Source organism: Alexandromys fortis, unplaced genomic scaffold (assembly GCF_014885135.2).
Source record: "Alexandromys fortis isolate MF-2015 unplaced genomic scaffold, M_Fortis_MF-2015_v1.1 scaffold_79, whole genome shotgun sequence".
Classification (NCBI taxonomy): domain Eukaryota; kingdom Metazoa; phylum Chordata; class Mammalia; order Rodentia; family Cricetidae; genus Alexandromys; species Alexandromys fortis.
In genome coordinates this window covers 5,548,406-5,570,599 of record NW_026067964.1, presented here as the reverse complement: position 1 = coordinate 5,570,599, position 22,194 = coordinate 5,548,406, and the positions used below count along the sequence as shown (strand labels likewise).

Below are 22,194 nucleotides of genomic sequence, written 5' to 3'. Positions count from 1 at the left end.
CCTTAATGTGCTTGGCCCTCATGTACAGGATCTCATGGTGCGTTCCTGTTTAGTTCCATCATTAATGGCCTGGGTTTGGGCTCTGCAACCTGGGGGTGGATGGTCGACGGGAATAAAAGGTCTATGTAGACTTAATAGATTGTGCTATCCTAACTTGCCTCTCACCTGAAAATATCCCATTTGTTACAAAAAATATAGCTATATAATGCCCTAAATGTTTTTATTTTTTAAGGCTTCCAGGCATAAGTACTTCATTATCGTATTTTATTAATCGAGTTGATTCAAGTTATTTGGCTGATTTTCTAACATTCTGCCATTGTTTTCAGTTAATTATTTATAAAATCTATGTTAGTGCTTTTCTTAATTTCACTTAAATGAAATAACAATTGCTGGCTACAGTTTAATAGCAGAAATTGACAGTTTATTATTTTTTGAGTTGTTGTATTGTATTAAGATTGTAGCATTTGATGTTATGTTACCCCATGAGATGTTTTTGTTTTATTTCTAAGCCTAGATACTGTCTGCTGATGACAACATTGAAACCCCGTGAGGTTTTCAATGACTCTGGTACTTTTCTCCAAGAGCTCTTTTGAGTTTCTGAAAGACCAAGACCAACCACACTCTAATATTTGTAATATATATTGTAATTGGCTTTAGATTATTTTTAAAATACCAAACATGAAAAGCATTTGACTGTTTCTATTTAAGATACTAAATTTTGGGGCCAAGAGGTAGTGGGACACACCTTTTAATTATTCAGGAGGCAGAGGCAGGCATGTCTCTTTGAGTTCGAGGCCAGCCTGATCTACACAACAAATTCCAGAATAGCCAGGTCTCCACAGAAAAACGCTGTCTCCAAAAACAAAAACAAAAAAAAAGATACTAAATTTTGTTATATAACAAACTGGCATGTGTTCTGCTTAATTTTCAAGATATTTTCTTTCTTGCGGGACTTTTAACAATGCCATTATATTTTTCCTAACCAATCAATGAATAAAATTCCCATTGTCTTACTTTGAAATAATGTATTCCTCCAGCTCCCCAAAATTTGAATATTTTTGCATCAAACACCAATTTTAAAAAAAGTAAACCTTGATGAATTTGCCAGAGTAGGCAACAGTACACAGAGCGAGCTTTCCTTGAACAAGAAAAACGGTGCCTATCATTTCAACAGTAATGCTGCTCATTAAGAAAAAGTCCGTGGCCTGGACACATAGTCTTGTAGTCTCAGCTACTTCAGGGCTGAGACAAGAGGTCAGTGAGTTCAAGGTCGGCCTGGGCAACCTCGCGAGACTGACTCTAAATAGAATGTAGAGGTCCTCTGAGAAAGTGCACCTACCTTTAGTTGCATGGTGTTTAAACACGATTTTCCTAAAGAACATTCGGAAGCGGGTGCACTGCCAACTGCCTGCCTCCTTGCTGGCGTCCTGTTGGTTTTCCTGCTCTTGGGAAGAACCAGCCATCTTAGTGAGGCGCCAGCTGTTGTGCCCGTGTGCAGCTTTCCAGGTCACAGTTATACAAGTTAGGAACAGCAGCTGGGAACGAGAAGCTCTGGCATGATCTAAGAGCGTTTACTTAAAAATGTAGTGGAATAGCTTTTTTTCTTCCTTTGAAATGTGTGTGGTACGCTGTACATTGTGGGGAGTCGTAAGTCAGAACTATGAAGATAATTTGTGAGTAGAGCCTGGGAAGGCAGGATGGCTAGCACTCGGAGCATGTGGATGGATTCCTCAAAGTCAGGAGTTCACGTGTTCCGAGGGAGGCTACCAAGGCTCATCAAGGGCCAGAAAAGATGCCTGAGAAAAATCCAGTGTTTGTGAGGAAGGTTCCTGTCACCAGTGTATAGAAACTGAGGTGCCACTGCTCAGTTGTACTGGTGACAGTGCTCTGATACTGCAGTACCAGAACTCAGAAACTAAATGTCCATCCATAATCTCCAAATTTCTAAAGATATTTTCTGGAAAGAATTAGGTGGGAGACTGTGTGAAGCTTATCCACCTGGAATTTCTGTGATTGAGTTCAGCACATCAGGGACTAGCCCTGGAATGTGTGTGTATTGTTCCAGAGTCTGCAGCTTGGGGTCCTGGGCTAATAGCTGGGGATAGGCATGTGGCATGGGTAAAAACACTTTCCTAGGCTTATGTATTTTCTTTTCAAAAACAGTCAGGAAGGGACACTAGGTGAAGGGTGTGCATACTGCATCTCGGGCCTTGCACATGTTGTCAGGCCTGGGCTCTGCCCTGAAGCTGCTCCCAGCCCAGGGGAGATGTTCTGCAGGTTCTTCTGTGAGTTAGCTGCAGCAGGGCCTGGAAAGTAGTCTCAGGTCGCTAAGGAAGGGTGTCTTTCACCAGCGCCAACGCTTCCACCGTGTTCAGAATTGCAACATTTGCATTGGCGTTATATCGACATGTCTTGTCATCCCATGAACGAGTTTACCCAGTTGGCCAGGTACTGGGAAGTGTGATATTTGGTTTCAGACAGACTCTGGGCACTTGGATGGATGACTCTTGGGTGCTTGGCTGCCCACCTAGGTCACTGTGGTAAAGCTGCTCACTCTCGGCACACGTTCAGTGCTCTGTCCCTTCCCCCAGAGATGCTAATTAAGATTCGCCTTCTGTCTGCCCTTTGCTAATTTGAAATTTGTTGTCATATACACCTTGTACATGTGAAGATCTTAGTAGGGAAATGTTTTGTTCTTGTTATTAGTCACTAATTGCTAAGAAAGTCTACTGCTTTACATTGAATAGTATATCTATGGTGATCTTGGTCACTGATTTATCAGCATATAGTAGTTTAAAGTATAGGTACAAGTGACTTCTAAAATTTTATCCCTGTAAGTCCCACTACTATGTAACTGTTTAAATGATATTTATAGGGGATGTACTTTATGTATCCTTTTCTGTCCCATAAGATCTGTCACGAGTCTCCAATGGACAGTCGCTTCTTGGTGAGAGGCCTAATAATTGCCTTTTTTCCATTCTCAGATTGATTGAACTTGTGGTAGTGTAGGTGAGTTCATAGGGGTTTGTGTTGGTTGGTTGGTTGGTTTCTTTGTTTTTTGCTTGGTATGGTATGATGGTGTGTTGTGTTTTGTTTGTTTTGAGATGACTTGCCTATAGCCTGGACTGACTTGGAAGTTGCCTCAGCTCCCAAATGCTCAGATTATAGGTGTGAGCCACCACATCTGGCTCCAGGATACTGTTTGCTTATTGATTGTTTTCTCATGGAATCTTCAGCAGATTTAAATTCCACGTGATTTTCGGGGATTGTCAAGAAAGCAATTTTTGCTTAGCCTGAGATATTGACTGTCTTGGTGCACACTGTTTAAGAGGCTCCAAGAGTACTTCCAGTCCCTTATTAATCTGTCCTGAAACAAGAGTTTTTAAGAACATTTGTTGATACAATGATACCTGTCTTGGTCTTTTCTCCAACATGGCACCTTTTGAGTCCAACAGAAATGAGTTAGGGAACACGTAAGTGATCCCTGCTCCCTCCGCTGGCTGGTGACTGCCACTAGAGGGCAGCACTGCTTTTGGATCTGCTTTCTACCTACTGGCTCAGAAGCAGTGCCTCATTTGAAAACAAACGCAGAACTCAGTCAATTTTACACAGAAAGCCAGTCTGGATATTTACATGTAACCAAACTGCTCAAAAGAGTCTTCCTTTAAAACGTTCTGTATTTAATTTTTATTTAATTTCTCCATTTGTGAGGTAATGCCCTATAATGTAGCAGTTCACGAAAGAGAATAAATAGATGTTTTCATGTTTAAAAAGAAAGAAAGAAAATGAAAGGCATTCCTCTGGGTTGACAGTTTTGTCAAGGATCAAAGAAAGGGGGTAAGACTTGACCTTGCTGTGTGGTTCTCTTGTTAACGCTGGCTCATCCCACACCCCCTGAGCAGGCAGACCAGAGCTGCTGAGGCAGGACGGGAGCTTACGTTTTCTTTGGAAAGTGCACTTAAGTTTTCGTTTTTCTGTACAGAGAAAGAGAGCACATCACTGCCCTGATGGAGTGGGGTGGCTTTTGTACGGTCTCCCGGGTGAATAGGACTCCACTCTCTAACGGGAGCACAGTTCCCTTAGGTCCCCCATGGTCCAGGGCAGGTCTTAAAGTACGTGCCTCAGATAAATTCTCTCAGTTTTAATCGCTTGTAAATTTTTTCTTACTATTAATAGTATAATGGACTTAACTTGAAATGCGGTTTTATAGTCAACAAAAGAGAATTCTTTGCAGCATATGTAGTCTCTGTCTGTTTAAACTGTATTACACCTAAGCAGTAAAGATTTACAGTTTTGAATCCTTAGGAAAATAATACTCCAAATCTTCACACTGTGGTATTGATGTTTAGGGCTTCCTTCAAGCCAGGCTTTCTTACATATAATGATTGTGCGACTTCATTACACATTTGTCAACTTTGGACTAATTATTTTTATACAGCGAGGGCAGGGCAGGGCATCTCGTGATCGTCTCTTACTAATAGGATTCTGTCTGCTTCAGCAGGCAGTAATTGAAGGCTTCGTGTACAGAGTCAGAAAAAAAAGTTTGAGCCTGAGTGGGCCATTGTCACAGCTTCTGATAACCAGTAGAACAGAAAGCACAAGAAAATTGAACTCAGAATAGAAAAACCAGAAAGCAGGAAGACTATCCAAGAGAAGAAAAAGCATGTCGTCAAGCTGTCGTTAGGGCGGCAAGTCTGCTTCTGCATAAGGAGCTCGCTTGTGGGTGCTGTGAGGTGGAGGCCGCCTCTGAGAGACATGCATTCATGTTGTGCGGTTGTGTTTACTTCTTGCGACAATTGAGCTGTGGCACTTCCTTTCTTTGAGGGGGAATAAAGCCCATTTATGATCCAGTTTCTCACAAACTTAAATGAATTGCAGGCAATATATTTATTCAGGATCTATTGTTATATGACCAGTTTCATCATTCCCACAATAGTTAGAAAATAACTTTTTAAAAGTGTGAGACATTTTTTTCCTCTCATTTAGGTCACAGCCTGAGCTTATTTGGCCCTTTTCGTGAATCTTAAGGATTCAACAGAGACTAAATGTCAGTTGCTAGAGCTAACGGACAAGACATTTATTTAGTAAGATGTCACGTAGCCCAAGTTTACCTTCTCAGCTGGTGATTATGAACAGGGAGTGCTTAATATTAGGATGAAATGAAAAGGATGTAGATGCTGTCCTTCTAATAACGTGGAGCCGTCGTCCACAGACGGTGCATCTCTGCCCGTCGTCACTCTTGTCCTCATTTGTCCTGGTCCTGGTTTCCAGGTCTGATTGCTCTCCTGGTACTCCCTCCCAGTTACAGCTCTTCTCAAAAAGATTTTATATTTGTCTTTGCTGATGACTTTGGAAGGAATAGGTAGACAGTATTTTAATTTTTTAATCTGTAAGAGCAAGGATTAAAAATATGACAATTAAATCAGGATGCTTTTGACTTGCAGAATATACAAAATAAGCACATAACTTTGAAAGGAGAAAATCTTAAGGTTTCTGGCATAATGATAGGTTAAACTACACATGCTAGGTACATAGGAAAAATCATCTGTTGACTAATTAAAAACAAATATTGAGTGTTTTACATCTATTGAGAAACTGTATGTGACCTGGACTCAGAGTATTTGGTTTGAATCCCTGCTCTGCCATGTACTGGTCCGGTGTCCCAGGTAAGTACCTGCAGTTGTGTGTGCTTCAACGCCCACCCCCATCTCTGTCAGTCCCCTACCTCGTTGGGTCAGATGAGTTTGTGTAAGCACTTTGCACCCACCTCTAGTCACATGGTATAAACAGTAGCTACTTATGGTGACCAGAACTTCACCTGACTCCTGGAAAAAAAGTCACAATAGGACCTTGTTTGAGACCAAGTACTGAAAACCTGATGCCACCCATCAAGTTTGCATGTATTTACAGCCAAGGTTTCTAGCTTTGTTTATAGTATTCTTCCCATAACTTTAACTTAAATATATGCTAAAACATGGCTGTTCAGAATTTAAATAATTAGCAACTTTGGGGAGTGGTTTTGCCTGCATGGACCCAAAGAAGCCAGTTGTGATCATGCCATGTTCCAATTAAATACGCTCCTTTTGCACTGAAGTGGGCATGTCAGGACACCTGATCTTCCGGCCTGTGGGCTGAACGAACACAGCTGCCTGCTTGGAGGCGTGGCTCCTGCAGTTCAAGTGAGGCCTCCGCTCCATGGTCCTGTTCTTTCAGACACCCAAAATTTCATAACAGGATTTGAAAAACATGCCCCAAATACTAATTTTAATCTCTGTGAACACAGTGACATTTGTCTTTGCCTAGTTGGTGTTATTGTGACATTAACTCTTCGTGGTTTTTAATGGAAGAGAAATAAAATGTGCCTTGGGGCTCTGCGGCCTGAAATTCAAACAGTGCTTTGTGTTCCAGTTCAGGCGTAGTCTCTCCTCTGAGGTCCCCAGGCACAGTGCTAAGTAAATACAGGGCTAAGCAGACTATTGTTTGCATGTTTAGAACCCTGTCAGAAATAGAGGCCTCTGTTGAAGTATTTGTTGGATGAATTACAGGTATGGCGACCAAGTCTGTGGGGAAACTTGAGTAGACGAATGGGAATATGGAGCCATTGTGTCTTAGCAAACTACAGAAATACCTTTCTCCTATAAAGCTGTACCACCTCTGAAATTTAGACAAGGACTGGAGAAATGGCTCAGGAATTAAGGACGCTCGCTGATTTTCCAGAGGTCTTGAGTTCAGTTTCTAGCAACCACATTGGGTGACTCATACCTGGCTATAACTTCATCTTCAGGAGATCCCACCCCTTGTCTAGATTTGGTGGGACACACACACATGCACATAGACCCACACAGACACATATTACATAAAGATAATTTTTAAATTTGGGCAAAAGAAATGCATGACTCTGTAAGGAGCCGTAAGAGGTGAGGGAGCAGCTTGTTCTCCCATAAAGGAAAGTGAGGTGCCCAGAGTGCCTAGCCCCGTGTGCATTTGCACAGAAAGTGTGTGTGGAAAGCTTGTAAAACCTTAGAAACACGGCTGTGGTTTACACTCCTAAACTAGTTCTCTGCAGGAACTGCCTCTCCAGTTCCTCCCAGTTTCCAGCATGTTTGAAGATGTGTGGGATGACTAGAGAGATTGCTGACGGGCTGTGCTAACGAGCCATCAGCTCTCGCTTTACTGTGTGATGTCAGAGTGCAGTTCATAGTTTCAGCCAAGTAAGAAGAGTATATCTGTTCTTCTCTCGTTGGATTATTCTAATTGTTGAAGAACTAATTTTCATCATTCTATTTGGCCCAAATGTGGCTTGTTAGGATCTTAAAAAGAAGACTCTAATGTGTTAGATAAGATCTTGGTGTCATTTTTAAAAACTCAAAAAAGAAATTACTTTTCATTTAAAGAGAATCTGCTTCCTGCTTAAGTGGCTAATATTTTAATTAAGTCGGGAGTGAAGTTTTCTGAGAGCCTCCTGATAAACTCCTTCTTTTCTGTTGATGGTAATTAAACAGATCCCCGAGGACACTGGGCGCTGTGCAAGACCCGTGCTAATCGTCAGGCAGGAGACACTGACCAGTTGGTTTGCTCTTGAAGAGTGCACAGCATGCTGTCAGCGCGGCAGTTTTGTTTTTATGTATTGTGAGCTGTGTCAGGGCTAACTGGGTGCCATTGTGGCTGAAGATGTTGCGCAAATTGAGGCAGATGGCTCAGATTCAGACACGTGTCATCCAGGGAGGGGAAAGGGGATTGGCCCTGCAAAGTGGGGTCACAGCAGGTCACAGACCTGCTCCACACTTGTTAGTGTTTTCAAAAGCTCATGTGCAGCAACTTTGTTCTTCTCCACTCATCCCTGCAGTCAGACTCCCTCCCCCCAGCATGTGCAGAGCATCGTCCATGAGGGAGAGATGGAAGCAGAGAAGGGGGTGCCAGTCTCCCTCCCAGCCTTGAGCCCCCTGTGCATGCAGAATGAAGTAGCAGGACTGACAGAAGTTCATTGTGCCCTCGGCAGCTTTTCAGCCGATTGCAGTGCTCAAAGGCTAGTTTTGCTTTTAATTCCATGTAATTAGTAGGTTCTTCGTGTCTTGGAATTTAGTAATAGCATGTTAGACCTCAACTTACCCATTATATCCTAAAGCAAAAATAAGGATCCAATGTTCTGAATATTAAATGAGGATATGGGGTGGTACTTGACTGTTATGTGACTTTGTTTCATGTCACCATTAGCAATAGAGATTGAATTTTAATATTTTTTACATGAGTGACTTCACTGAGATGAATTTTATAATATACATGAAATTATCTAGCTTCTTGAATAATCATTTTCAGAGATGAGGAATTAAAATTACAAGCTCTTTGAGAAGGTACCGTTTCTTAACATGTTTTAAAAAGGAAGATGCGGCGGCATATTTAAAATGGCATGGTGAATGTGAATGTCAGGCGAATGGTTGTTTCCCAAGTGTATCGTAAGGAGAAAACCCTCATGCGTCTGCCATTCAAGCCAATGAGTGAGATGGGCTTCTTTTCCTGTTTCTGTCTGTAAAACACACTAAAGTGGCCTGCGTGTGGTCAGCATAGGCTGGCAGTTTCGTGATTTTCCTAGGGATGCTTGGCTTTAGGTGTGGGGAACCTTCAATCAATTATTTCATTTAAGAAAGAATTACTTTAAAGCTCTTTGAACGTATGCTGTCTCCTCTTTTTCCCTCTCAGGATAAAAGGTCTCTCTTCTGTTTTTTCTTGCAGGTTTGCAGCTAAAACTGTGCACAGTGGGTCATTGATGCTAGTCACAGTGGAACTGAAGGAAGGCTCCACAGCCCAACTTATCATAAACACCGAGAAAACCCTGATTGGTTCTGTTCTGCTGCGGGAGCTGAAACCTGTCCTGTCCCAGGGGTAACCCGCTTACATCTGGGCTTCGGGATCTGGCACCCACTACTGCTGCCTTTCATTTATAATAATAGCCCTTCCATCTGGCCGCGGGGAAGAGCACAGTCTTGACGTTCTTGTCCCTGCTTTAGAATGCTGCTGTGTGTCTATCATGTATGCAGTCCTTTCCCTCTCCGCTCTGCTAACCAAAGAACATATATTTTACTGTCGGTTTTTCCAACTCCTGAATCCATGCAGCATTTCCTCTGCCTTCCGACTTCTTTTGGCCTCATCTCCCTTCTGGTTTTTGAAAATGATGGACGTGAATCAGATATTAAAAGTGTGCTGGGAATCACCCCTCCTTCAGTAGCAAGCTGAAAGGAAATCGTCTAAATGGCCTCTTAGCTTGGTATCTGAAAAGGAAATAGCATTCTTTTTTAAATTAAATGCAAAAAAAAAAGGTCTCTGCAAAATTCCTTCTTTGAACTTCCTCATATTGTGGTTGGTTATTGATAGTTGTCATCATGAAGTTACTCCTGAATAATAGATAAATAAACTAGCATTTTTGCCTCTCCTGACTCTCGCTGGCTGAAATTCTTTATTCCCAAGTTAAGTTGTTCCGGTCACACTTTGGAGACTCCTGGGACTTAGTTATTGAAATACTGCGCCCAACAAGGTACTGTGTCTTGTTGGGTTTGCTCTTCTCTTTACTTCTCTGAGATGGGTTTCATTGAGCAGCCTGTTCTGGCCTTAAACTTGAAATCCTCCTGCCTCTGCTCCTGAGTGCTGGTATGACAGGCATGCATCAGCACTTAGCTCTCTAAACTAGATAAATTTTCAGATTGTGCTATAGAGTGGTTAATAAGTGCTTAATAACAAACCAAGCCTTTTGTGTGTAAAGACATCTCTTTCTGTGCAGTTTTAATCTTAGAGATCTGATTACCATGTCTGCTACACCTGCTAAATAAATCCTTTCATTTTTCCTTTAAAAGTCTCCCTGCCCAGCTCTCATCAAGACTAACTAGCACACAATTAATTATATGCTAGTAAACTGCATGGTGTATATATAAGCATCTTTCTATAGGTTGTTTATTTTACTTGCTAACTTAAGCAAATAACCATCATCATTAAAATTTTTCTGTATGAATCAGGAAACTTTTCTGATGTTTTTATATTTATATTTTGTTTTTGTTGTTGCTGTTGTTGAGACAAGTCATGGCTGGCCTGGAACTGACTGTGTAGACCAGGCTGGCCTCAAACTTGCTGTGATCCTCCTGCCTCTACCTCCCAAGCATTGGACTTACCGATGTGTAGCAACATGCCTGGCTGATGGACCTTTTAAAAGACGGTTGAGATTGCAGTGGCCTTTGTGACACAGGTGATGGTGTTTGGAGTAATACCGGCTCATTAGCTCCCTCTGAGTCGTGCCACCGTGACAGCATTCAGTTCTCTGCAGTTCTAGACACGCGCTCACTGTGTCAGGGACGCTGACTGGCTCAAGTCATCACCCACATCGGACTCAAAAGTACCAAGGACAGTAAACCTGTGCCACCCAGCCTGTCAACAGTGAATCTGAAAATTTATTTTTATTACTTTAATTATGCGCACTTATTGGGAGGGGTGCATTTTGCCTTCAGAGGCCAGGGGTATGGGATCTGCTTGGAGCCAGAGTTACCCGTGACCCTGATCACTAATGTGGGTGATCTTCCCTGCTGAGCTGTAGCTCCAGCCTAATGAGAATGTGATTTAAAAGAAAACAGAAGGGGGACATTGAAGCTTGGAGCATACATGAGTTAGAAAATGGATCACATTAAGAAGAGCAGACAGGCTGTAGGGAAACTACAGGTTTAAGCTTATACAATGGAAAGAGTAGAGAAGATGATTAAAGTTTCTATTCTTAGTCAGAAATACACCCGTAATCCCAACAAAGCTGAGATGGGAAGATTGAAGTGAGTTCAGGCCAGAAACAACAACAACAAAATTCTGTTCCCAAAATAGAGCAGTGACTGAGAGTGAAGAGGGTGGTCACACTTCACATAGTCACAGTGGTTCTGTGAGATTTTTCACCCGCTGACATCATACCCGTATTATTTTGTGTAAGAACACACTGTGTTTGCACGATGATAAAGCATTTCCCAGAACACATCTCTGTTGCTAAGCAACACTTCACCATGTCGCCCTGGAAGTTCATGTTCTCCTCACTCTGGGACCTTGTAACGGTTCTGACTCCCAGAATCCCCCTTTGTAGGCTGCAGTCCCATCAGCATCCCGTTAAGAGCTCCATTTCCAAGGCTTTAGAACCTTAGATTTTTAGGAACTTTTTGTAATGTTATCAGGCTATTTTCAGATTGCTGTCATCGGGTGGGAAGGTACATGTCACAACATAGAAAGGTTCTTATTTGTCTCAGGGCTCATCTTTGAACATGAGTCTCGTGTGTGTGTGTTTGTGTGTGGGTGTTGTCAAATTATATATGTGTGTGTATTATTTGTTTTGTTTTTCAAAACAGGGTTTCTCTTTTTAGCTTTGGTGCCTGTCCTGGAAAGGCCAGGCTGGCCTCGTACTCGCAGAGATCCACCTGCCTCTGCCTCTCGAGTGACGGGATTAAAGGTGTGCGTCACCACCGCCCCGCTGTATTTATATATTTTTTTTAACCAAGAAGTTTTGTAGGACTTTACTTTCAAATAAGTTACTTTTGGCTGCCAATTTTCATATTTAAAACCTGTGTTAGGGCTGGGGAGATGGCTTGCAGCAGTTCCCAACCTATGGGTAGGGACCCCTAAGGCCACCTAAGGCCATCAGAAAACACAGAGATTTACATTACAATTCATAACAGTGGCAAAATCATAGCTGTGAAGTAGCAATGAAAAGTTTACGGCTGGGGTCACCACAACATGAAGAACTGTATCAAAGGGTCACAGTCTGAGAAAGGTTGAGAGCCACTGGCCCAGTAGGTGCTGACCCCTGCCTCCCATCCATGGAGCTCATAGGAATCCAGTTCAGTAGCACATGCTGTAACCCAGCACTCCTGTGTGCTGACCTGAGGGGTGGGGACGGGAGAAGCCTGGACGCCTGCAGGCCGGCTGGTGTGAGGCACCCAGTGGAGACAGAAACAAGGTGAAAAAGTAAAAACCAACTCCCAGAAGTTGTCCTCTGACCTTCACGTGCCCGCTGCCCTGGTGTGTGCACTATACTGCAGCGCACACACCCAAAATGTGTGTGTGTGTGTGTGTGTGTGTGTGTGTGTGTGTGTGTACAAAGTGTCAACTGAGGAATGGCCTTCTTCACCTTGGCTTTGGGGTGAACATCGAGTAATTTCGTGATTGATGTTGGAGGGCCCAGCCCACTGTGTACAAAGCCAACACTAGGCAGGTGACCCTGGGTTATATAAAGAAATAAGCCGTTAAGCATCACCTCACAGAGTCTCTGCTTCAGTTCCTTTCCCCGATTTCCCTCCACGATACACTGAGAGGGGCCTGTCAGCCAAATAAACCCTCACCCTGCAGGGCTGTATTTTGGTCTGTGTTTCATCATAGACAACGTAGAGGACTTGTTTTAAATATATGTTAAAAATCAATAGTACATAGTATCATCAATAATAAATAGTATGAATCAGTTGGTAGTAAACTGGTATTTATCTGTAATGTAAACCACTAGCTGAAATAATTTTGCTTTTGGTAGTTTAATAATATTAAGATATTTTTCACATAAATCAAAAAATGACAGATGTCCCAAGCTTTGGGATTTTTTCTTGTGAGTGCCCCGAGTCCTTGCTGCATATTTCCTTTAACTTGATAGAAATTGTGATTCCTTTAAACTATTCCATTAAGTAGCATTAGTCAAGGCTGAATTCTTAATTCTAGCTGTATTTTTCCCCATTTTAATGTTCACTTAAAAGGACATTTTTCTGTACACCCATCTTAAAGGAGAGCCCTCAGAGTGAAATTCATATTGACTGTCGTATTTGGTGCCAGTCTAGTTCCTTTGTAGAATTATTTTACTCCAGAAGGGGATGGAAACAGTGAGCATATTAGGTTTAGAAGCTGCACTCAACGCCCCCAGCCCGTAATCACCTGCAAGCATAACTGGAGTAACTACCAAGTGTGCCCGGACAGGTTGCCTGTGCTCCCATTGTTGGGAATATACTTGTTCTACTTCAGAGAGAAGAAGAAGTCAGAATGCTGAGTAATACAAGGGTGGGGAGGAGTAAAAAAGTGGACCAGCAGAAAGAAAACCTAAGTAAGGTCTTTTGCCTTTTCAGCTCTGTCTCGACTGTCTCTCTGATTGTGCAGCAAACTTTGTTTAAGGGAGAAAATACTCTGCACAAAAGAGGGAGGAAGCCAGAGCCTCGTGATCTGGTGCAAAGCCTATTGCTGCTGTGCCTGTCTAAAGACTGTTGAGCTCTTCATGGGTGTGATCAGACACACACATCTTAACACACACACATCTCTCCAAGAAACCTACGCTTGGGCTTGGCCTGGCAGGTAAAGGTGCCTGCCTTCAGTCCTGATGACCTGAGCTTGATCCCTGGGACCCACACAGTGGAAAGAGAACCAACTTCCAAGGGTTCATCAGACCTGCACACAGTGACACACATGTATGCTGCCCATATAAATAAACACAGATAATTAAGAGAAAGAAACCTACACTGTAATCGGCAATAAAGAAATCCATATTAGTCCAGGTCGTGGTGGCGTGTGCCTTTAATCCCAGAACTCAGGAGGCAGAGGCAGGTCAATCTCTGTAAATTCAAAGCTAATCTGGTCTACAGAGTGAGTTCCAGGACTACTGGAAAAACTCTGTCTCAAAAAACCAAAAGAAAAAAAGAAGACAACAACAACAACAAAGAAATGGCACATGGCCATTCCCAAGTTAGCCCAGCTTGGAAACACTGTCTTCCATGCTATCGCTGAGAGCAGCTCGAGCCTGGCTCAGCTCTGCTCCGTCGTGTGTGGCTGGCGTTCAGTGAGTCCCTCATCCCCTCATCTCTGAACCCTTCTCCTCCTCCCCTCTGCCTTGCATCTCGGCTTCCATGCTGAGAAGGTCTCCATAGTCGCCTTCACTGTTTCCCTGATTTGGGAGAAAAACAAGTTGTCATGTAATAGTTTAGTTATAAGCTGAGAACCGTAATCAACAGAAAAGCCTGCCCTCCCATGCACCCGAGGGCTCTTTCTGGGGCCTCCCAGTCCCCTCCCTCCCTGACAAGCAGTGCTCACAGCGAACAGCGCTTTGCTCTCCGTTTTGGCCACTTGCGTTTGGGTTTGTGCTCATCTAATTCCTTCTGCCACCGTGTTCCCGAGTGAAGAGAAGTCTATGATCTGACTACTGATCATCCGAACGCTCAACTTGGAACAGCTGTGAGGCCGGGGTGGCGTGTGAGGATTGCCAGGAAGCAGTGGAGTGGCTGCCAAGTTGCACCTGTGTCACTGGGTAAAGGGGACGAGGCAGTCAGTGACGGGAGGCCTCGCCTGAGGCAATAATCTGGGTCCTGAAAATGGTACATCATTGAGGAGAGAACAGTCTCCAGGCACGGAATAAGAATCTAATGTTCTCCGCTGGGGCTATGTCTTAGAGAAATGTTAAATGCCTTCATACAGAAAGCATTGCTGACATGCACCTCGGAATTATGTTCCTTTCTGTCTTGCCTAGCCCCACCCCCAACCCACCCCAGTTCAAGAAGGTGTGGGTGATGCCATCCACGAAGGGGAATGTGAGCTCTGCTAACAGTGGAAGGTGGAGGCTGGGAGAAGCAGGCCTTTGGGGTCCGCCTTTCCACTGTTGATGGGATGTACATACTCCCTTGGACATGCTATCTTCTGCGAGTCATTTTGTCTTTGTGGATCCAGTTTTACACGGGTAGTCCCTTGAACATCTGATCACTAGCTGATGCAGTCAATGCATGCGTGCACCAAAGCACCTAGACCCTCATCCAAGAGTGTAGCTCAGTAGTAGAGCGCTTGCTTAGCACGGCAAGGCCACAAGTTCAGTCCCCAGTACTACCAAAAAAAAAAAAAATCAAACCTCAAACTTGCCGCTAACCATAGGCTGACACTGGTTTACAGCTTTGAGGCCCAGACCCATCAAAGGTCTAGATTAAACGCAGAAAACCTTTCTGCTGACCATGCATAAAGCAATAGACTCATTTATGTCAGGCCTACGACTGCCTGTGCCATATGGGTGATTGGAAGAGCAAGTCAACATCATCACTGTTCGTCAACGGCGTGAGGTGAGAGGAGATGGAGAGGTTGCTTTGGAGAAAGCACAGTGCTAAGAGGTGAGCTTCCTCGGGTTGTATCTAGCGGAGTTCTGATTTTGCCCACTAGAACAGCCAGCCACTGCTGTTTTCAGAGCAGTGTGATAAGTGAGGACTCCATCTCTATGGGCAAGAGGAGAGAACTGTTAAGACAGTAACTGCATGAGCAAGGACTGTGGGTCCCAGCCTAACCAAGCCACGTATACCAGCCCTCTGAGGCTCAGGGAACACTGTGGAAGAGGAGGCAGGAAGTGTGGAAGAGCCAGCAGATAGGATGGAGGGCTTCAAAACGCCGTCCTCTAGACTAGACCACTGCACCCATCCGCTCCCATCAACGGTAGTTACTGTGTGGAGCCCACAAGACCAACCCTATTAACACTCAATCAAGGAAGGGGGTGGGGTCACAGAGCCCTACCCCTTACCTCTGAAATATTTGCTATTGATATAGATTAGGGAGAATTGCTACTGCCTTTAGTTATGTCCCTTCTGCCGAGCCCACCATGCTCCGATGAATATTTTCAAACCCGTGGTCACACAGATGGCCCTAGTTAAACTCAGTAGTGGGTCACAAAAGAAAATGAATAGACATCAACTTGGTAGATTTGCACGGATGAGGAGGGAGGGGTAGGGAGGTAAGAGTGTGGGCATGCAAGAAGACGTGGCATTGTGAAAAAAAATTTTTTTTTGGTTGAGACAAGGTCTCATGATGTAACCCTGGCTTTTTTGAAAAAAAAAAATATATATGTTTGATTTTTTGAGGCTGGGTTTCTGGCCTGGAACTCATTCTATAGACCAAACTGGCCTCAAACTTACAGAGATCTGCCTCTGCTTCTCAAGTGCTGGAATTAAAGACTTGTGCCTCCACCTGGCTATTTTGTTTTGTTTGTTTTTTTACTTAAAAATATGTAACCTACAAAAATAAAAAGTCAGACTCTGCCATGGCAGAGCGGTGAAGAAAGAATGAGGTAGACCCCCTTTGGTCCAGCTTGTAGCCCACTTCTGCCGAGCTCATTCCTGTACGTCTTCGTCTTTGGCTATGAACGGTATATGGTACAAGGAGTGTTTGCCAGGAGATGGGACTGCCAGAGTGGGCATGCCCTGCCGGAGAAGGTGGGGAAACCAGCATCCTCCCCTTCCATTAAAGTTTTGAGCATTTTAACAATGTAGCTAGTGGGAAGGGCCCCATGGTGGCATCACACAAAACTGCATCTCCCTCCCCAGGTGCTCTTTCCTTGACCCCAGCATCTTCATTTCTGGCTCGGTCTTCATCCAAGCTACACAGCCTGAAATAAAAATATTTTGTAAACAAAGTTATAGACAGCTCAGATTTCTAATTGAAAGTAATCATGATTTCTATGTGGTGCTGTAATTACCTAAAAAAAATGTTATTTGATGATTAAGATTCTGGAGTGAATTGTGTTCTTTGGGCTTTCGCTCTGTTCCCCCATCAGGGACTTGGTTTCAGCGGAGTGCAGCTGTTGGAGCTGATTTACAGAGCTGCGGCTGTGGCTGGTCATAAATAAATCCTCTTATATAGTTGTTATGAACACCTGTTAGATCATCTGTCAGCAAAGGGCTGTTCACATTTATCATGGCGCAGTTGTTATTTTACCCCAATCCATTTCCAACTGACTCAGCCTCCGTCGCGGGGTTGCTATTACCACACCATAATCGCTCGTTCCCACTCCGTGTTACAACTTGCAGATAAAAGATTTCACTACTTGGCCAAATTTCATAAATAAAGGAGCAGTTCAGTGCAGTAAAAGTTTATTTTTGTCGTCATTTGTCACCCCATTATTCTATAAATCAAGTGAAATAGCACTGTTGCCAGCTCAGGCGTTGCTGTCAGCCTTAGGCATGGAAATGGCCCGTTTCTTCCTGTTCGATGAGGTGACATGTCTTTCAGACTTAACTGGCTTATGGCTTTGTTTCACCCATTTTATTTTATTACCCCTCCAGAAAAATCCTTGGGGAGCAGAGAGACTTAAGGAGTGAAATGGAAACAGAAAACAGAGCCAAGTGTGCTGCTTAGCCAAGTGACGGACATCCCACCTCTCCCATCACTAAAACTTGACCAGACCCCCCCATTCCCACACTGAGCGCCTGGGTGCAGATGCATTGCGCCAACTTCTGAGGGGAGTATAGTCTCCACTTTGGAAAGGCCTTTGCAACGTGGAGTTACAGATAATGGAACAGCCAAGGTATGTCCTTGGCGAGCTCTCGATTTGACAGGCTTTATGCAAAGAAAAGACTTACAGGTTTGTTTTCCAAAATGCATCGGAGGCTTTGGAATGAATGGCCCTAGCCCTGGAGGAAGTCAAGATTTACTAGCAAGCTGCGTGCTCTACCTCAGGCCTACATTTGAAGAGGGCAATGTCCCTTGGCTAAAGGAAGAGGATGGGAAAAGCTAGAAGGATGGGGGTAATGCTAGAAAAAACTTTATAGTTGAGACTTCTGAGTTGGTTCTAATTCCAGGTACAGTCTCTGTAGTCATTAGGTAGCGCATAAATTCAATAGAGTGTTATACTGGAGCTATAAAAATGACAGGAGGGGGGTTTTATGTTGTAAGTTTCGTTAGTTGCTCTTCCTGTTTTATATTGAAGTTCTTGGGCTATTATGTCATTAAACTCCTTGGAGTCTGAAGGGCTTGGGGGGGCGGGGGTTCCCCATTTCTTTCCTTCTGTACACTTGACCAGGACAAATGTTAGCCCAGGCTAGCACAGGTCACCATACACCCGGAGCCAGTGACTGTGGAGCCTGGAGGCTGAGACTTGGTTCAAATTTCTTCTTCTGTGAGAAGTAGCTGTAGGGCAGGGCAGACCGGTCTAGAGCTGGGAGGGAAGCTGTGGGCAGCAGATTGTGGCTACCAGCATTCATCCAAGCGAGAGTCCTCGTGCTCTGGAGGAGGGCCTACTGCCTGGCTGTGAGAAGCTGGAGCCTGGGGACTCTCTGTGTTGACAGAGCAGACTGCTGGACCATTGAAATCCTGGCTGACTTCTTGACTGTCACCTACTCTAAGTCCCTAGTAAAGTTCTCAGCAGAGTTAAAGCTGGAGGCTTGGAGAGCTTGTTTTTTGTTTTGTTTTTGTTGCTTCTGGTTTTGAGAGGAAGTGCCACTCAGACCTGGCACTTTCCTGTCTGGAAGGAGCAAAGGACTCTTCTGCCCCAGGGAAACTTTACTCCCTCCAGATGTTTGTTCCAGAATTTTCCCATGGAAGCAGCAACGACCACTTCTCTGGTCGGAGTGCATCAGGCCTTAATCTAAAGCCTCCCGTCCAGCCAGCTGTCTGGCACTTGCTATTACAGGGCACCCACAGAGAAATGAGGCTGCGGCTGTACCGCTGTACCCTGGGTGACAACTTGATTTTCTGCTTTCACCGCAGGCAGCCGCAGCCCAACATGATGGGGCTGTTAATTTGTGCATTTCATGGTGTCTGTCAGGGGGGCGGGGGGGGGGGTGGGCTTCAGGGGGAAGGGAATGGAGCATGTCCCAGCCGAGGAAGCACCTGTCTGCATTGACGGCAAAGAGCACTTCTTATTAGCGCGTAGGTCTCTAAATGCAGCCCCGGATGACAGCCTGGCATCCCAGCACCCACACACTGTGACAGGCGCCGGCAGCCGGTCCCATTGTTTGCCCTTGATGAGCATGTCATTAATGGAAATGGAAGAAAGTGAGGGCCACATCAGTATTCAAATAGCCTCTATTCTCTCTGCCATTCAGCCGGCTGGCTCAGCCTGCTGCAGGTTCCCTTCTGTGTGCTCCTCTTAGACTTTTTTTTTTTTAAAACAGATTTATTCCTATCGCATACAAATCCTTTCCATGTTGTTCCTGGTTTCTTCCAATCCTGTGTTTACACCCACCTCTTTAGACTGGATTTAGGGAGATCAAAGGAGATTTGGGTTCTAGTGTCTAGCAAAGGTCTAATTAGCAAATGCGTGCTCTTTGCAGCCAAGAAAACTGCAAGTTGCTGCTCCTGAAATCTTGTACCTCCTGAGACCTCCGTCTCCACCCGAAAGGGTCCCACCGCCCTGGCCGTGGCTCACGAACAGCAAGGGGACTGCTCTAGCTGGCTTGTGTAGAAGACAGTACTTCCTCTTCTAAAATGCAGGAAGTTAAGGGAAGTGCCCAGTAGCACATTTTGGTTGGGAAACACGCTTGTTTACAGCCTAGCAGAGAGTGGCTGGATCCTGAATACATGTTTCCGTCCCTCGGCCCCTGTGTTGCTCTGTTTGCTTAATAATGTAATTAGTGCTCAGAGGGAGAATATCGACGCTGCCGGCGGTTACTGCTCTTCCATGCATTTCCCGGCCGGCCCGCCGCCCACTCGGCTTTCACAGCGCTGGGTTTGTACTCTCAGCTGTGCGCCCCACCTTCCTCCTTCCTCCTTCTTCCTCGACTCTTCTCTTCGGAAGCTCCTCCTTAGCTCAACTCCATGCACATCCCACACAGTCTACTTTCCCAACAGTGGCCGCTATCTGGTGTTAATCTGTCAGCAGTGACCCACTCCTTAGTGTCTGTCGGTGGCTCCGACTTCCCCAAGACACCACCCATATTCTAAGCTGATCTGGCTCCATTGCTGGCTGCCTGGAAATGGACCACGGGGCTGAGGTCTTTGTCCTGCCGGGGGGCCCCCTTTTTAGCCTAGCTGGGGATGAGGACAGCCATTCTTTCTGAGCTCTTTGCTCCTTTACACTTTGGGTTGCAATGAAGTCGCCGGGGCGCCACGCTGAGGTCTGGCCTCCATGGAGAGGTGACTATCCAGTGGTCTCATGGCCCCCTGCAGTGTATCTAAAGGACCTGAGAACCGAGTCTCCTGTGTTTATCTGACAGGAATCCCCCAACCCTTCTCCAGGAGGAGCCGAGAGGTGTGATTACAATTTAGAAAGTCAAGTCATAAATCAGGCTTTTTTTTTTTTTTTTTTTTTTTTGCTCATGTGCTTTGCAGCCGCGGGAATCCACAGAGGGTGATTTAAAAGGAAAAGCAGGCTGAGAGGAAAGACCGGGCGACCAGCACTTTAGCGTTAGTGCTGGTGATGGAAAACAAATTTCACATTTGATTAATTATTAAGGGGTCCTTTTTAATAAAATATAGAGCGCTTTATCTCTCTGCAGTCGTTAGCATGACCCAGGACCCCTGTTTTGGAGGTGAACAAAAAGCTATTGAGGCATAACAATAAATTTTGTCCTCAAGGGTTTTTGCAGAAGTGGTCACAGGGCCATCCTGACAGATTTAAGGCAGAGATCACTTTCTGTGTCAAATGCAGTGGCTTCCCCCGTGAGTCACAGTTACCAGCCTCACCCAGTCATAGATAGGGCTGGAACAGAATCATTGACCTAGCCAGAGGCTGGGGTTTGTCCTAGAGTTGCTCTCTATACTAGCCAGGAGATGATTTCTCGAAAAATGCCTAAGCTTAGTGATCTTGATAGCTTGCTGATCTCAGAAGCAAAAAGTTATCTAGGAATTTAATTCACTAAACACAGCACTCAGTTCTTCCTGGACTCTTTTGAATTTCAATGGGACAGTTAAGGTTTATGGGGAAATCTTCTGTTGGAAAGAATTAGGTTTCTTCTTCCTTCTTCATAAAAATTGTAGTTTATGCCTGGCTGTGGTTGCTCATTCTTTTAATCCTAGCACTCAGGATGCAGAGGCAGGTGGATCTCTGTGAGTTCAAGGCCAGCCTGGTCTGCAGAGTGATTTCCAGGACAGTCAGGGCTACACAGCGAAACCCTGTCTTGAAAAAAACAAAACAAAAACAACAAAACAAAACAAGATTGTAGGTTTATCTGTAAGGTTAGAATTTACTTCATGTAGCTGCATGAACTCAAACTCAAAGACAATGTCATTGAATCAGCGTGAATGCACACACTAACAGAGCCAGAGTAAACATTCAAAGTTTGAATATTTTACATCATTTGTTTCTCACTATTTCATATGCTGTCCAAGCATGATGTAGGGAGCAACCGGTCAGACTGGCATGTGTCTGGCCTAGTGCTCTCCTTCATGGTCTTCCGTTGTTTCTGCCTGTCCCTACAAGCTTCTAGCCCTGGCCTCCGTGGAATGTTCTTCTGGGTAAGGCAGCATGGAGCACCGCCTTCTGTCTCTTTCTGACGTTTGACAAGACAGGACAAACCCTCCCCTATCTGGAGCCGGTGTGAAAGTCACAGGCTGTCCCCAACAGGGTAGACAGAAGAATCCAAGCCTGCACAGGTGTTTCTGTAGCCTGAGCATCGCGACATTGCCACATATTGTAAAAGGAGAATCATAGAACATTCTGGAAGAAATTCCAGAACTGCCCATCTGCAAATATTTTCACTCCCCCAGCAGTAGCTAGAGCATTGTGGGATATTTGTACATTGTGTGAAGATATTTTGCTGTGATTGGTTTAATAAAAAGCTGAATGACCAATAGCTAGGCAGGAAGAGGTTAGGCAGGATTTACAGAGACAGGATTCTGGGAAGAAGATACTTGGAGAGATGCCAGTGGGACTCTGGAGTCGGACATATGGTACAGTTGATCTAAAGTAACTAAGCCACGAGGGAGAATGTAGATTTTAAAAATACAGCTTAAATTATAAGAGCTAGTTGGGAAAAAGCCTAAACTAAGGCCAAGCTTTCATAATTAATATTAAATCTCCTTGTCATTATTTGTGAGCTGGCTGACCAAAAAAAAAAAAAAAAAAAAAATCAGTCGCCTATAGTATCCAATGTGGAAGCTCAAATATCCAAACACAGGACCTGAGGAAGCTAAGAAAAGTTCTAGACAAGGAGTCGGATGTGGCTTCCTAGTCCTGCAGTCTCTCGGGCTGGTGCTTGGCGTACAGAGGTGCTGCCTGTGAGCTGAAGTCAGCTGCCAGTGCCAGGCACTAAGCTGAGCAGTACAGCAGATGACATGGCAGTTTGAGATTTGTCTCATGCAGTCAGAGAATGCTACGGGTGCTTAGTAAAGTCAGGTCCAGACACAGAAAACCTTTCAACAGATACTCTATGCTTAAAAATGTGCTTAGATGCTGAAAAAGGAAAGAAGATGGTTACAGACCGTCATAGAAAAAGAATCATTTAAAAAAAAAAAACTCTTTAAAGAGAAAGTTAT

At 44.4% G+C, this 22,194-nt stretch overlaps 1 protein-coding gene across 1 annotated transcript in view; it reads left to right on the top strand.

The window, feature by feature from the left end:
• The window catches only part of Ap3b1 (adaptor related protein complex 3 subunit beta 1), a 201,156-nt gene extending 191,724 nt beyond the window's left edge, over window positions 1–9,432 (top strand). The window contains exon 27 of the mRNA XM_050153860.1: window positions 8,731–9,432. Coding sequence (XP_050009817.1) covers window positions 8,731–8,884 — 154 coding nt within the window. The 3' untranslated portion in view covers window positions 8,885–9,432. The remainder of the gene's footprint in view (window positions 1–8,730) is intronic.
• The last annotated feature ends 12,762 nt before the right edge of the window (window positions 9,433–22,194 follow it).